At 54.7% G+C, this 14,466-nt stretch overlaps 1 protein-coding gene across 1 annotated transcript; it reads left to right on the forward strand.

The window, feature by feature from the left end:
- The first annotated feature begins 1,283 nt into the window (after positions 1 to 1,283).
- LOC129708712 (protein turtle homolog A-like) lies at positions 1,284 to 14,149 on the forward strand. The gene is made up of 11 exons (XM_055654655.1): positions 1,284 to 1,750; positions 2,172 to 2,312; positions 2,602 to 2,718; positions 3,638 to 3,785; positions 3,943 to 4,054; positions 5,023 to 5,198; positions 5,824 to 6,068; positions 9,312 to 9,396; positions 12,660 to 12,705; positions 13,095 to 13,582; positions 13,875 to 14,149. The coding sequence occupies exons 1-11, from the start codon at positions 1,628 to 1,630 to the stop codon at positions 14,057 to 14,059; spliced, it is 1,866 nt and encodes a 621-aa protein (XP_055510630.1). The 5' UTR covers positions 1,284 to 1,627; the 3' UTR covers positions 14,060 to 14,149.
- The last annotated feature ends 317 nt before the right edge of the window (positions 14,150 to 14,466 follow it).

Genomic DNA, 14,466 nt, shown 5'->3' on the forward strand with positions numbered 1-14,466 from the left:
ACACTCTCACCCCAAAAGCTGCAAATCCCTCAGTGCTTCCTTCCTCTTTATTTTACAAAACAAAGACTTATTGCAATTATAATATGTAGTACTGACAACGCAAACTGCCAAAACGGCAAGAACATCACATCCAGAACATCAGACTATCATAAACCACAAACAACTAAACATAGCACAGTAGCTTCTCTCTCCCCAGACTCTCAGTCTGAAGAAGGATCTCGACTCGAAACATCACCTGTTCCTTTTCTCCACAGATGCCATCTGACCCGCTGAGTTACTCCAGCTTTCTATGTCTATCTGCGGTGTAAACCAGCATCTGCAGTTCCTTTCTTCACATAGAACAGTAGAGGGTAGGGACTGGCCCTTCGGCCCACAGTGTTTGTGCTGAACATGCTGCCTGGTTAAACTGATCTCCTCTGCATGCAATTGATCCATACTCATGTGATAGAGGCAGAATTAGGTCATTCAGACCAACAAGTCTACTCCACCATTCAATCGTGGCTGATCTATCTCTCCCTCCTAATCCCATTCTCCTTCCTTCTCCCCATAACCCCTGTCACCCATACCAATCAGTACTATCCATGTGCCTGTCCAAAAGCCTCTCGATGCCATTTATCATGTCTATCTCCACCACCATCCCTGGCAGCACGTTCCAGACACACACCGAGCTCCGTATAAAAAAAACCTGCCCGCACATCTCCTTTAAACTTTTTACTCGACTTATTTTAAAACTATCCCCTCTAGTCTTTGACATTTTTACCCTGGGATAAATATTCTGACCATCTATCCAATCCACACCTCATCTAATTTTATATACATCTAACTGGCCACACCTCAACCACTAACATTCCAGAGAAATCCTAGTTTTCCCAACCTCTCATTATAGCCAATGCCCTCCAATGCAGGCAGCGTTCGGGTAAATCTCTTCTGCACCCTCTCCAATGGGCGACCAGAACTGCACACAATGCTCCTAATGCAGCCAAACCAGTTTGATAAAGCTGCATTTGACCTTCTGACCCTCATACCAAGTGCCCCGACTGATGAAGGCAAGCATACCAGGTGTACTCTTTACCATTCTATCAACTTGTGTGGCCATGTTTAGGGAGCTACGGACTTAGACCCCAAGATCCCTTTGTGCTGTTCTAGACCGAGACTGAATTGTTCTAGAGTGGTACCGGGCTGCGTATGTGCTGTTCTAGAGTGGGAATGGGGTGTTCTAGAGTGGGAATGGGTTGTTCTAGAGTGGGAATGGGTTGTTCTAGAGTGGGTGGTTGGCTGCTATAGAATGGGATGGGATTGTTTTCGACAAGGGACAACTGCTCTAGAGCGGGGTTGTGTTGTTCTAGAGTGGGAATGTGTTGTTCTAGAGTGGGTGGTGGGGTGTCGGCTGCTATACAATGGGGCGGGATTGTTTTGGAGTGGGATTGGATTGTTTCTGAGAAGGAACGGATTGTTCTAGAGCGGGGCTGTGTTGTTCTCGAGTGGGGATGGGCTGCTCTGGAGGGCGACCGGCTGTGCTAGAGTGGGGCTGGGATGTGCCGGAGTGCAACGTGGTAGTGGGTGTACCTGGGGCTGGGCGGTGCTGACACTCGCTCTGTGCCCCTCAGACCCAGCCTACACCCTGCCGATGCCTCCCATCACCATCCTCGCCTCGGGGCTGGGGGGTCGGATCCCGTGCCCGTCTGTCTCCACCCCCCCACTGAGCCACGTGACCTGGAGCAAGGACGGACACCCACTGCCAGTCGCTCAGGTAGACGTCTCACTGCCGGCTCCCCACCGTCTCCCCGTCTCCGCCATCTCTCCGTCTCCCCTTCTGTGCCATCTCTGCTGTCTCCGCCTTCTCCCTGTCCCCTGCATTTGTCCATATCCCTGTCTCTCCCGTCATCTCCTCCACCCCCCCGCACCCATCTCACCATCATAACCCCACCATCTCCTCACTGTCTCCTGGTTTTCCCCCACCATCACTACCCTGTCCCCCCACCATCACTCAGTCTTCCTGTCATTGCCCCATATGTGTCCATCTTCTCCACATGGGCACTACACCATCTCTCTCAAATCTCTCCCTATTTATTTTGTGCTTGTTGGTTCTTGCTATTGTGCCTCCCCTCTCCCCCCTCCCCCACTCCCCCTCCTCCCCCCCCCCCCCCCCCCTCCTCCACCCCCTGCTGCAGGTGCCTGGTTGGTCCCTAGCGGAGGACGGGGCCATACTGATAGCGGTGGTGGACAACACAGCTAGGGGTGTCTACAGCTGCACCCCCTACAACAGCCTGGGCACCCTGGGGAACTCCACCCCCACCCACATCATACTCAAGGTTTGTATCTGTTGCCCCTCCTCCCACTCTCTCTCTATCCCACGCTCTCTCCCTCCCACTCTCTCTCCATCTCTCTCATCCCCCTCTCCCCCCCTTCCCCTCTTCCTTCTGTCCCCCTCTATCCCTCTCTCGTACACACCCCCATCTCCATCCTCTCAACCCTTGTCTCTACCTTTCCCATTGTCTCCCCTCCTATTTCTCTCTCCCCCTGAGCCCCTCCCCCCCATGGCTCTGTTCTCTGCCACTCCCTGCCTCTCCCTCTGTGACTGAGCTCAGTATTTGTCCTCAGGACCCTCCGAAGTTTGTAGTGCGGCCGGCGGCGAGATACCGGTCGGCAATCGGTCAGGAGCTGAGAATCGGCTGCAGCGCCACAGGGGATCCACGGCCCAGAGTCAGCTGGAGCAAGGTGGGGTGGGAGGGGGAGTGAGAGGGAGGGGGAGTCAGCAGGAGGGTGGTGGAGGGGAGAGGGAAAGGGGAGAGTGGTGTAGAGGATTGGGTGGAGAGAGAGGGATGGTGGAGAGAGAGAGATTGGGGATGAGTGGGAGGGGAGAGGGGGGGTGTCAGCTGGAGCATGGTGGGTTGGGGGGGTGGAGGGGGAAGGGGGGGGAAGGAGGGGGACAGGGGATGGGGTGGGTGTGTGGAGAGGTGGTGGTGAAGGATAGGGAGAGGGAGGAGGGATGAAAGGAGGGTGAAGGAGGAAGAGAGAGGGGGGGAAGAAAGTTTAGTTGAGTTTATCATTGTCATATGTACTGAGCTACAGTGAAAAGCTTTTTTGTTATGTACTATCCAGTCAAATAAAATACTATGTATGATGACAAGCCTTCAACAGATAAAGGATAAAGGGTACGACATTTAGTGCAAAATAAAGTCCAATAAGATCGGATTAAAGATAGTTCCAGGTCTCAAATAAGAAAGATGGGAGGTCAGGACCACACTCTAGCTGATAAGAGGACGATTCAGTTGCCCGATAACAGCTGGGAAGAAACTATCCCTAAATCTGGAGGTGTGCATTTTCACACTTCTGTACCTCTTGCCTGATGGAAGAGGGGAGAAGAGGGAGTGACGGGGGGCAGTCCTCGATTATGTTGGTGGTCTGGCCACGGCTGTATGAAGTGTAGATGGAGTCAATGGAGTAGAGGTTGGGTGGGCACTGGGGGAGAGATGGGTGGGGGCTGGGGGTAGACGCTGGGGGGGGGGGGCTGGAGGACCGAGGAGTAGGGGGTGGGGGCGGGGGGTGACAGGGTACTGGCAAAATGGGTGCGTACGGCCCTGGGTGACTCCACTCTCTCCTCTCTCTTTCTCTCTCTCTCTCTCTCTCTCCACAGCCGGACAAGGTGGGTGCCCATTACCGGGTGCTAGTTGACGGGACACTGTTCCTCGGCCCCGTCTCCCGGCAACACCACGGCCTCTGGGAGTGTGTCGCCAGCAACAACGTGTCGCAGGTCACCACCAACACCCGGCTCCAGGTCACAGGTCAGAGGTCACCGCCCAGCCAGGGGCAGGGAGGCGCGTGGTCCTACAGACTATGGGGGTGGGGTCCCAGTGTTTGAGGATGAGTTTGGCCGTCTGGGGGTTTGGGGGCAGTGTGGCTTGTGGGTGTGTGAACTCTCCCCTTTGACCCCTGCCCCAGGCACCAGTCCACACCCTGCGACCACGGTGACCCTCGGCGCTGGAAGTTTTGGGGTGAACGTTTCCTGGTCTCCGGGGTTCGACGGAGGTCACCAGCAACACTTCTCCGTCTGGTAAGCCCCCCATGGTGGCGAAGTCAGGGTTCATCAGTATCATGGATATGAGGGCGGATTTGGTCAAAGCTCGCTTGATAGGAGCTGCTATCTCCTCCCTGACCTATGACATGGCCTGGGTAAACCTATCTCCTCGGCCCAAAGCCCTTTGTTTGGACCATGGTCCCCTCCTTGACCTCCACCACTACTACACCCATTGGGGCTGATTGTGCCCAGGGATGACTTTTCACCTCATGGAGACCACGTTGCCAAGATGGACCAGTCCCCTCATTGTATGGCTCCAGTGGCCCCCACTGCCCACTTTGTGTGACCCACTGCCCTCACTGTGAACCCCACTGCCCTCACTGTGACCCCCACTGCTCACTGTCACCCCCACTGCCCTCACTGTGTGACCCCCACTGCCCTCACTGTGACCCCCACACTCACTGTGTGACCCCCACTGCCCTCACTGTGACCCCCACTGCCCTCACTGTGACCCCCACTGCCCTCACTGTGACCCCCACTGCCCTCACTGTGACCCCCACTGCCCTCACTGTGACCCCCACTGCCCTCACTGTGACCCCCACTGCCCTCACTGGACCCCCACTGCCTCACTGTGACCCCTGCCCTCACTGCCCTCACTGTGACCCCCACTGCCCCCCACTCACTGTGACCCCCACTGCCCTCACTGTGAACCCCAGTGCCCATGATGACACCACTCTGGGGATGGGCCAGAGCTCCACGGAGGGAGACACTTTGCTTTCTGCACCCATCGATCTGAGTGCATGGATGATGAAGATCGGAGCTCAACGTCTCTCTTCTTTCCCTCCGTCACACTCCCTCCTTCCACCCCTCAAACTCTTCTTCCGCTCTCCTCCCCATTCGTCCTCTATTCCTCTCTCCAACTCTATCTTTCCATCAGTCTCTCCTCAACCACCTCTTCCCATGTCTCTATCTTTCACTCTCTCTCTCGTTCTCCCTCTCCCCAGGTTTCGGCAAGTGGCCCCCCAGCAACACGGCTGGATTTTCCGGAAGGTTCCGCTGGGTGCCCATTGGCTGTGGGTGGCTGGTCTGTGGCCTGAGACGTGCTACCAGTTCAGTGTGCTGGCACAGAGCGAGCGGGGGAGCAGTCCCTTCACTGAGATCCTGTCCGCCTGCACCCAGAGTGAGTGCCCACCCTGACCCTTGACCCCATGCCGACCCCCGAACCTGTGTCCACCCCCTACCCCATGCAGACTCTGACCCCTGACTAGCACAGACCCTTGACCCCACGCCGACCCCCTACCCCATGCCAAGCCCCGACCCCGCGCTGACCCCGACCTCCTGCCGACTCTGACAACCTGACTCGCACCGACCCCTGACCCTGCGCCGACCCCACGTTGCCATCCAAACCCACAACACCAAGACAGTGCCATCTTCTGCCCCTGTGCTGACCCCTGACCTTGAGCCATAGACCTCTTACTCAACTTCCCCAAGTTGACCCTGAGCTCTGCTCACCTCTGACTCCAAGCTGACCTCCGCTTTGACTCTGTGACGGTGACATCAAGCCCCTGGAATGACCCCTCACCCCTCGCTGTATTTGTCACCAGCCAATACTGCACTGACCTCTGCCCAGGATCCAACCATCTGTGACCTCTGACCTCCAACAATGAGCAAGGACCCTGTTGTTACCATCCTGACCCCTGGGAGAAATACTTGACCCCTGACCCAAAGTGCTGACCTCTGACACCCATTGACCGAGCTGTAACTCCCAATCCATCGAACACTCTTTCACCCTCCCCCCAAAACAGGTGTTCCCATGGCAACAAGCCCACCCCGGCACCCAGTGATGGAACGGCTTCACCTCCTCCCACCCAGCTCCCTGATGGCCAATCGGACCCAGAGCGGGATCTTGCTGTGCTGGGCAGCTCCCCTCCCCTCCTCACTGCCTCCCAACGCCTATATCCTGGAGTCCTGGGAAGGCAGTGGCTGGAGACTGATGTACAGTGCGATCCCAGCCACACAAGAGGAGCTGCTGCTGACGGGGCTGGTCAAGGTGAGAGGGAGGGAGAGTGGGAGAGAGTGGGCGTGAGAGACAGGGGAGGAGGGGGAGAGAGGGAAGGGGAAAGTCATAGAGAGGGGGATGTGAGACAGGAGAGAGGGTGAGGAAGGGACACGTGGGAGAGAGGGAGCGTTGTGATGGACAAGGGAGAGAGGAGGGGGTAGAGGGAGGGAGAGTGGGAGAGAAGGTGTGAGAGACGGGAGAGAGGAGGGAAGGGAAAGGTGGTAGAGAGGGAGTGGATGTGAGACAAGGTGGAGAGAGAGAGGAGGGGGAAATAGGAGAGTGGGATGAGGTGTGGGAGACGAGAGGAGGAGGATGTGGGAGAGAGGGAGAGTGAGGGAAAGAGGGGGTAGGACCGGGTGTAAGGTGTGAAATAGGGGAGAGAGAGAGGGAAGGATGAGGAGGGTGATCGAGGAGAGTTCATAACAAGAGGATTTCAGTATAGGAATAAAGAGGTTCTTCTGCAGTTTTATAGGGCTCCGGTGAGACCACATCTGGAGTATTGTGTACAGTTTTGGTCTCCTAATTTGTGGAAGGACATCCTTGTGATTGAGGCGGTGCAGCGTAGGTTCACGAGATTGATCTCTGGGATGGCGGGAATGTCATATGAAGAAAGATTGAAAAGACTGGGCTTGTCTTCACTGGAGTTTGGAAGGATGAGGGGATATCTTTCAGAAACATATAAAATTATAAAAGGACTGGACAAGCTAGATGCAGGAAAAATGTTCCCAATGTTGGGCGAGTCCAGAACCAGGGGGCACAGTCTTAGAATAAAGGGGAGGTCATTTAATACTGAGGTGAGAAAAAAACATTTTTCACCCAGAGAATTCCCTGCCACAGAGTGCAGAGGAGGCCAAATCACTTGATGGATTTAAGAGAGAGTTAGATAGAGCTCTAGGGGCTAGTGGAGTCAAGGGATATGGGGAGAAGGCAGGCACGGGTTATTGATTGGGGACGATCAGCCATAATTGTAATAAATGGCGGTGCTGGCTCAAAGGGCCGAATGGCCTCCTGCACCTATTTTCTATGTCTATGTTTTTAATTGGGAGAGAGGTGGAGGAGAAGGCAAGAGGGGCGAGAGATGGTGTGTAGGAGAAAGGGGGGGGGGGGGGGGGGGGGGGATACGGGGAAGAGAGGGGAGACCGGGTGAAAGAGAACAGAGGGAGCCATTGGCATTGTTGCTTTTATTGTCACATGAGCCAAGATAAAGTGAAAAACTGTAGCAACACAAGAACACGTGGTGCAAAGTGAAAACTAACCAGAGTGCAGAATATAGTGGAACAATGTTATAGCTTTACAGTACAGGGAACTCGTAGATTTTAAAAGTCCGCTATGAGGTAGATTGGCAGATTCGGACTACACCCTAGTGTATGAGAGGACTGTTCAGTGGCCTGATAACAGCGGGGAAGAAGCTGTTCCTGATAATCTGGTCGTATGTGCTTTCAAGCTGTTGTATCTGCTGCCCAACAGTAGAGGGGGGTGGAGGGAATTATGTTGGCTGCTGTCCCAGGGCAGTTTCTTGTGGTCTTGTGCAGAACTAGTGCCCAAACCCACAGAATGCCTCCTGCGGTACATCTGTAGACGCCAGTAACAGTCGTTGGAGACACGCTGAACTTCCTCAGTCTGATGAGGAAGTAGAGGCGTTGGTGTACTGTTTTTAGCAGTAGTTTCACTGGGGCTGGTCCAGGACAAATTGTTGGTGAAGAGGGGAGGGGAGGGGAATGGAGAGAGAGAGCAAAATACGAATAAAAGGATTATAATCGTTGGTGACTTTAATATATTGACTTTGTTAGCCATCGGTGCCAAGGGCTTGGTTGTGACACAATTTGGGCACTATGACCAGGAAGGTTTTCTGAAACAGTATGTAATGACTATACTAGGGAGAGAGGCGGGGGGGGAGGAGCAAGTCAATGACTGAGTGTCAATAGACAATAGGCGCAGGAGTAGGCCATTCGGACCTTCAAGCCAGCACCGCCATTCAATGTGATCATGGCTGATCATCCCCAATCAGTACCCCGTTCCTGCCTTCTCCCCATATCCCCTGGCTCCGCTATTTTTAAGAGCCCTATCTAGCTCTCTCTTGAAAGCATCCAGAGAACCTGCCTCCACCGCCCTCTGAGGCAGAGAATTCCACAGAGGGAATTAGTCAGTGGGGGACCACTATGGGACCAGTGACCATAAGTCTAATAATTCTAACTATCTTGAGATAGTTATGAAAAAAGTATAGGACTTGTCTAGAGATTAAAGTTCTAAAATTAGGTAAGTCTAATATGGATGTAATAGTACACTTAGGAAAGAAATGAAGAGGATTATAAACGTGTGCATGGGATCTACCTGCCAGATAAGGTGAGGGAGAATCCTAAGAGGTTTTGTAGGAGACTAGGCAGCCTAAAGGATCCATGTGCTCAGTCATGGGACCTAGGGGAGATCCTCAATTAATTCCTATTGTGTGTATTAAATGTGGAGAGTGTCATGCAATCGAGGGAATTTGGGGAAGAGAATTTAATGAGTACAAGGACAAGCCAGGGTGGTGCAGCGGTAAAGTTGCTGCCTGACAGTGCCAGAGACCCAGTTTTGATCCTGACTACGAGTGCTATCTGTAAGAAGTTTGTATGTTCTCCCTGTGACCACATGGGTTTTCTCCGAGATCTTCGGTTTCCTCCCCCACTTCAAAGATGCACAGGTTTATAGGTTCATTGGTTTGATATAAATGTAAAATTGTCCCTAGTGTGTGTAGGATAGTGTTAATGTGCAGGGATGGCTGGTCGGCGCGGACTCGGTGGGCAGAAGCTGTTTCCATGCTGGACAACTCTATGTGAGATGGAGAGAGAGATGGGAGGAGAGAGAGGCGAGGAAAAGAGAAGGAAAGTAGGGGAGAGAGGAAAAGGGAAAGCAACATGTAGGGGAGAATGGAAGAAATGATGCAAGGAAAATGGAGGGAAAGAGGAAAGGAGAAAGAGAGATTGAGGGAGAGTGAGAGAAAGTGGCAGAAAAACAGAGATGGTGAGGCAGAGAGCGGTAGGTGGAGGGAGGGAGGTGGTGGAGGGAAGACCATGAGCAGAGAGCTCTGAAGGAGGGAGGGGGAGCGAGTGAGGGAGGAGGGGAGTGAGGGAGGTGGGGAGGGGAGGGATGCGGCGAGGGTGGTAGTAATGGAAGGATACAGAGTGGGAGTGAGGGGGTGAAGGGCAGCCTCGGGCCACACTCCCTCACCCTGCCGGCTCTCGCTCCCTCCCTCAGGACTCGCACTACCTGCTGCGTCTGCGGTCCCGGCGTGGGGAGCAGGTCAGTGTGGCCAGCCTCACCGTCAACGTGTCCACACAGGGTGAGTAGTTGCGGCCTGGAGCCGCCATTGATCCGTGCCTCCTCCCTCTTTCTATGGGCCGAGCCTCGTGGGTGGCGGGCGGGGTGCACAGAGTCACTGTGGGTGACCAGGTGCACAGAGTCACGGTGGGTGACCAGGTGCACAGAGTCACGGTGGCCAGGTGCACAGAGTCACTATGGGTGGCCAGGTGCACAGAGTCACTGTGGGTGGCTAGGTGCACAGGCGGCACTGCATCAAGCAGGGGCAGGGAAGGGCAGAGAGGAGCCGCACATTCAGCAGTCGGGGGTAATGAGCAGTGCGGCCACAGGTGATGGTTAACTGTGAGGGGTCACGTCTTGCAGGGAGAAGGGGCAGTGTAAACTGGAGGGCAGGGTCTATAAATGGGCAAGGAGGGGGCATGGGGAGAGGAGAGGAGGAAGGGAGCAAGTGGGGCTGTGGGGATAGGAAGGAGCGCGAGGGGGAAGAGGAGGGAGTGCAAGGGGGAGGGGAGTCAGTCACCTGACCAGGATTGCTCCTACATCAAGATAGTAAGCTGTGGTTGGGCAGAGTGACCTCACGATCTCCCTGTCATCCCCTCTCCCTGCAGGAATGGTGTGGCTCCCTCCCCGGGAGGGGGGGGACGGGTCGGTGAGGGCAGGGGTCATCGCAGGAGGCTGCTTCCTGCTCACGGCCGTGATGGTCAGCGTGCTGGTCTCCTGTGTCAGCAACCTGCGGCGGGCACAGGAACGGAGGAAGGGGGGGGGGGGGGGGAGCGCGTGTGGGGGTGGAGGCACGGGGAAGAGGGGCAGGTGGGGGGGGGGGGGGGTGTCAGGGAGGGGGACGCAGGGTGGGGGTGTGGAAGGTAGGGGGAGTCGTGATACAGGTATGGGAGTGGTTGGTGGAGGAGGAGGGGTGAGGCATGGGGTGAGGGCTGGTGAAAGCTGTGTGGGTGGGTGAATAACTAGGGCAGGACCTACACAATAAATGGCGGGGCTCTGCGGAGTGTTGTAGAGCACAAGGATCTAGGAGTACAGGTACATAGTCCCTTCTATTAAGAGAGAGTTAGATAGAGCTCAAGGGGCTAGTGGAATCAAGGGATATGGGGAGAAGGCAGGCACGGTTATTGATTGGTGACGATCAGCCTTGATCACAATGAATGGCGGTGCTGGCTCGATGGACAGAATGCCCTCCTCCTGCACTTATTTTCTATGTTTCTTAAGGGGAATGGGTAGGGTAGAAGCCCAGTAGGGGAATCAAGAACCAGAGAACATAGATTGAAGATGAGGGGGGAAGGATTTAATAGCAACCCGAGGAACAACCTTTTCACACAGAGGATGGTGGGTATATGGAACAAGTTGCCAGAGGAAGTAGTTGAGGCAGGTTCTATCACTTCATTTAGTAGACATTTGGACACGTTCATGGATAGGACAGGTTAAGAGGGACTAGTGTAGATGGAGCATCTTGGTCAGCATGGGCAAGTTGGGCCGAAGGGCCAGTTTCCGTGCTGTGACTATGACTATGTAGTGGGAGGGAGAGGCAGCATCTGTAACCCCATCCAGGACCTACACTCATTCACCACTGCACTCGACTCTCTACAACCCATCCCATCGCTACACCACTCAGATTCACTCTGGGGAGAATTTGTACAATATGCTGGCTCTCTGAAGTTGAAGTTGGGGGATGTTGTGGAGACAGTGTGGGTGGGCTCTCTCCATTGGCTTATTGTGCCTGGACTAGGTAGTCCAAGTCCCAGCAACAGATGTGGACACAGGAACTGCAGATGCTGGTTTTGCAAGAAAGGACACAAAGTGCTGGAGTAACTCAGCAGGTCAGGCAGCATCAGTGGTGAACATGGATAGGCGACGTATTGGGTTGGGATCTTTCTTCAGATTGATTGTAGTAAGGGGGAGTAAGCTGGAAGAGAGGTATGGTGGTTCAAAGCCTGGTATGTGATAGGTGGATATGGGTGGGGGAGGCAGATGTGCAGGAAGGAACTGCAAATGCTGGTTTAAACCAAAGATAGACACAAAAAGCTGGAGTAACTCAGCTGTTCTGCGACACGAGCGGGTGGACCCGAAACGTCACCTATTCCTTTTCTCCAGAGATGCGGTCTGACCTGCTGAATTACTCTAGCATTTTGTGTCTATCTTGATCAATAGATGGGTGGACAAAGGTAAGGATGGGAACAAGACAAATGGCTGTGAGATATGGAGATGAGAATATGAAGTGGCTGCTGCTCCAGGGCGCGTGTGGTCACACTCTGGTGGTGGAGGAGACCCAGGGTAGAAAGGTTGGTATTTGTCTTTCCCGAAGTGGCCTGTGTTAGGGGATGATCAGCCATGATCACAATGAATGGCGGTGCTTTGGTCGGCAAGACCAAGACCAAGCTGAGACTCGGCTGCCATTTCACCGAACACTTGACCATGTAAGGCTTAGAATAAAGGGGAGGTCATTTAAGACTGAGGTGAGAAAAAACTTTTTCTCCCAGAGAGTTGTGAATTTGTGGACGGCAGTGGAGGCCAAATCACTGGATGAATTTAAGAGAGGGTTAGATAGAGCTCTAGGGGCTAGTGGAGTCAAGGGATATGGGGAGAAGGCAGGCACGGGTTATTGATAGGGGATGATCAGCCATGATCACAATGAATGGCGGTGCTGGCTCGAAAGGCCGAATGGCCTCCTCCTTCACCTATTTTCTAAGTTTCTATGTTTCTAAGGTCTGCTGGATCTCCTGGGGTTGCTAATCATTTTAATTCCCCTTCCCATTTACATACTGACATTTCTGTCCTGGGCCTCCTCCATTGCCAAAGTGAGGCCACATGCAGACTGGTGGAACAGCATATATTCTGCTTGAGTAGCTATCAACCCAGCGGTATATTCATGGACTTCTCCAATTCTAGGCAACTAAGCAACAACCCTTTCCCCGTCTCCTTCCATGTGTATCCCTTCCTCAGACTTCACATTTCTCATTCCTTATCACGCACGCTTTTGACTTCTCCCTAATCTGGCTTTTGACCAGCCATCTGCCATCAAGCCTCACCTGTATCCACCTATCACTCACCAGGCTTTGTCCCACCCCACCTCTCTTCCAGCTTTCTCCCCCCCTACTACAATCATTCTGAAGAAGGGTCCTGATCCAAAATGCCACCTATCCATGTTCTTCATTGATGCCGCCTGACCCGCTGAGTTACTCCAGCACTTTGTGTCTTTTTTCTCCTGGGAACTGTGAATAATAACTCCTGCAATTATTTGAAGTTGCAATCATATTTTTCTTTGCACTTTTACAGACGTTCCAATCATGTTCAGTCATTTCCAGACATCTCCAGAATCACGGTAAGTCTTTCTGTGTCCAACCCAAACTGCCTGGCAGTTTGCAAACATCACTCAATCAATCACCAAATTACTACATCTGCAATAAGGTCATCCGCAGTGACCTTATCCACAATGTAACGTGGCGACCAGCATTCACAGGAAGCCTCCAGAATGGCTGTGGACACCGCGTGCTCCTTCTCCAGGGGGTCATGCGGACACGGACGTAGGCCCAGAAGAGGGGCCAAGCCATCGACTTGGGTAGAAGCTGAAACTGCCCACTGCCTGGATCCACAAACCATGCCTGGCAGTGTGTGACGGGACAGTGTAGAGGGAACTTCACCCTGTGTCTGATCCGTGGGAGTGTGTGACGGGCCGGTGTGGATCTAACCTGCCTGCCTCTTTGTCCCCAGATACCCTGACAGCCCAGATAGTGTCCTGAAGCTGAAGGTCCTGGTTCCAGTCTACGAGACTTTCTCTGGTGTTTCCCGCTCCCCCGGGGCAGTCAGTGCCGGGGCGGACCGGCCAGTGTCGGCCTGCCTGCAAGGTATACGCCGGGGCCCCGATGGTCGCTTTGCTGTGGACCCAGGCCCCAGCCCCGTGGCTCTGGCCTTCCCACAGAGAGCGGAGGGCAGACTGGAGCGTTGGGGTCACCAGCTGGAATCTGGGCAGACTTCCACCCCTCTAGCCAGCAGCCCAGCTGGCGAATCCAGGCCTGTCTTCACCCCAGGCCTCAGCCCCATCCATGTACCACCAGGCCCCAGCCTTGGCCTACCCAGGGCTCTGGGACCCAGCCTGAGGAGCGGGGCGGAGCTCGACGCAGGGACAACCGACACAGGGATCCTGAGGTGCGGGGAGAGGAGAGCCCACTGCACTGACCCACCGCACCCCAGCTGGCAAGGTCAGTGGCTGGGTGGGGACAGGGAGGTGGGGTTGGGGTTATGGGATGGGGAGATTGGGGGAGGAGTTGTGGTGGCAGGGATGAGGGGGGGGTCAGGGGAGGGGGGGGGGGGGGGTAGGGACTGGGTTGGTGTGGATACGGGGGGTTGGGGGCGAGGACAGGGGTGGAGGCCAGAGGGAGTTGGGGGTGGGGATGGGAGTGCGGGGACGAGGGAGGTGGGGGGGTGGGATCATGTGATTCTCACTGCTGACCCCCCCCCCCCCCCCCCCCCCCCTCTCTCTCTCCTCCCCAGACCCTAGGCTTGGGCTGGACCTCCCCCCTGCGTCCCTCCCTCCCCCCCACCTGGCCTCCCCCACTTCCCGCTGTGCTGCTCTGTGGGCAGAGTTTCAGGAGGTGCGGGGGGCAGTGAGGGGGGTAGGGGACTGGCAGAGGGGAGGGAGCCCCCATCGCTCGATCCAACAAGCCACTCTGCTCTGAGACCTGCCCTGGCATCGGACTGTGCACCTTACTGCAAGGAGTGGAATCAGACACTGTGCACAAGTTGGAATAAAACCATTCTCTTGATCACTCACGTGTCGATCATTTAACTTGTGAACAATTTGCATCAGAGGTGTAAAGGGAGTGTCGGTGCAGGATTCCCCAAAGGTTAATGTGCCTGTTGAATCGGTAGTTCTCGCTCGCTCCAGAGTCAGACAACGTTCTGCCATCGCTTTGCCGCATCTGTGCCGCTGCGGAGACTGTCTGCAGTGCAGGCCTCACCGCCGCAAGTCAGTAGTTGGGCCGTTGTCTGTACCTCTCCTCAGTTGCACTCGTCAGAGTTCGAGAAACCCCACTTTTTCAGGTTGAGTCTGCAACGTCTATATACACATAATCAGTAGTAATGA

The sequence above is a fragment of the Leucoraja erinacea genome, chromosome 24 (assembly GCF_028641065.1).
Source record: "Leucoraja erinacea ecotype New England chromosome 24, Leri_hhj_1, whole genome shotgun sequence".
NCBI classification, from domain to species: Eukaryota; Metazoa; Chordata; class Chondrichthyes; order Rajiformes; family Rajidae; genus Leucoraja; species Leucoraja erinaceus.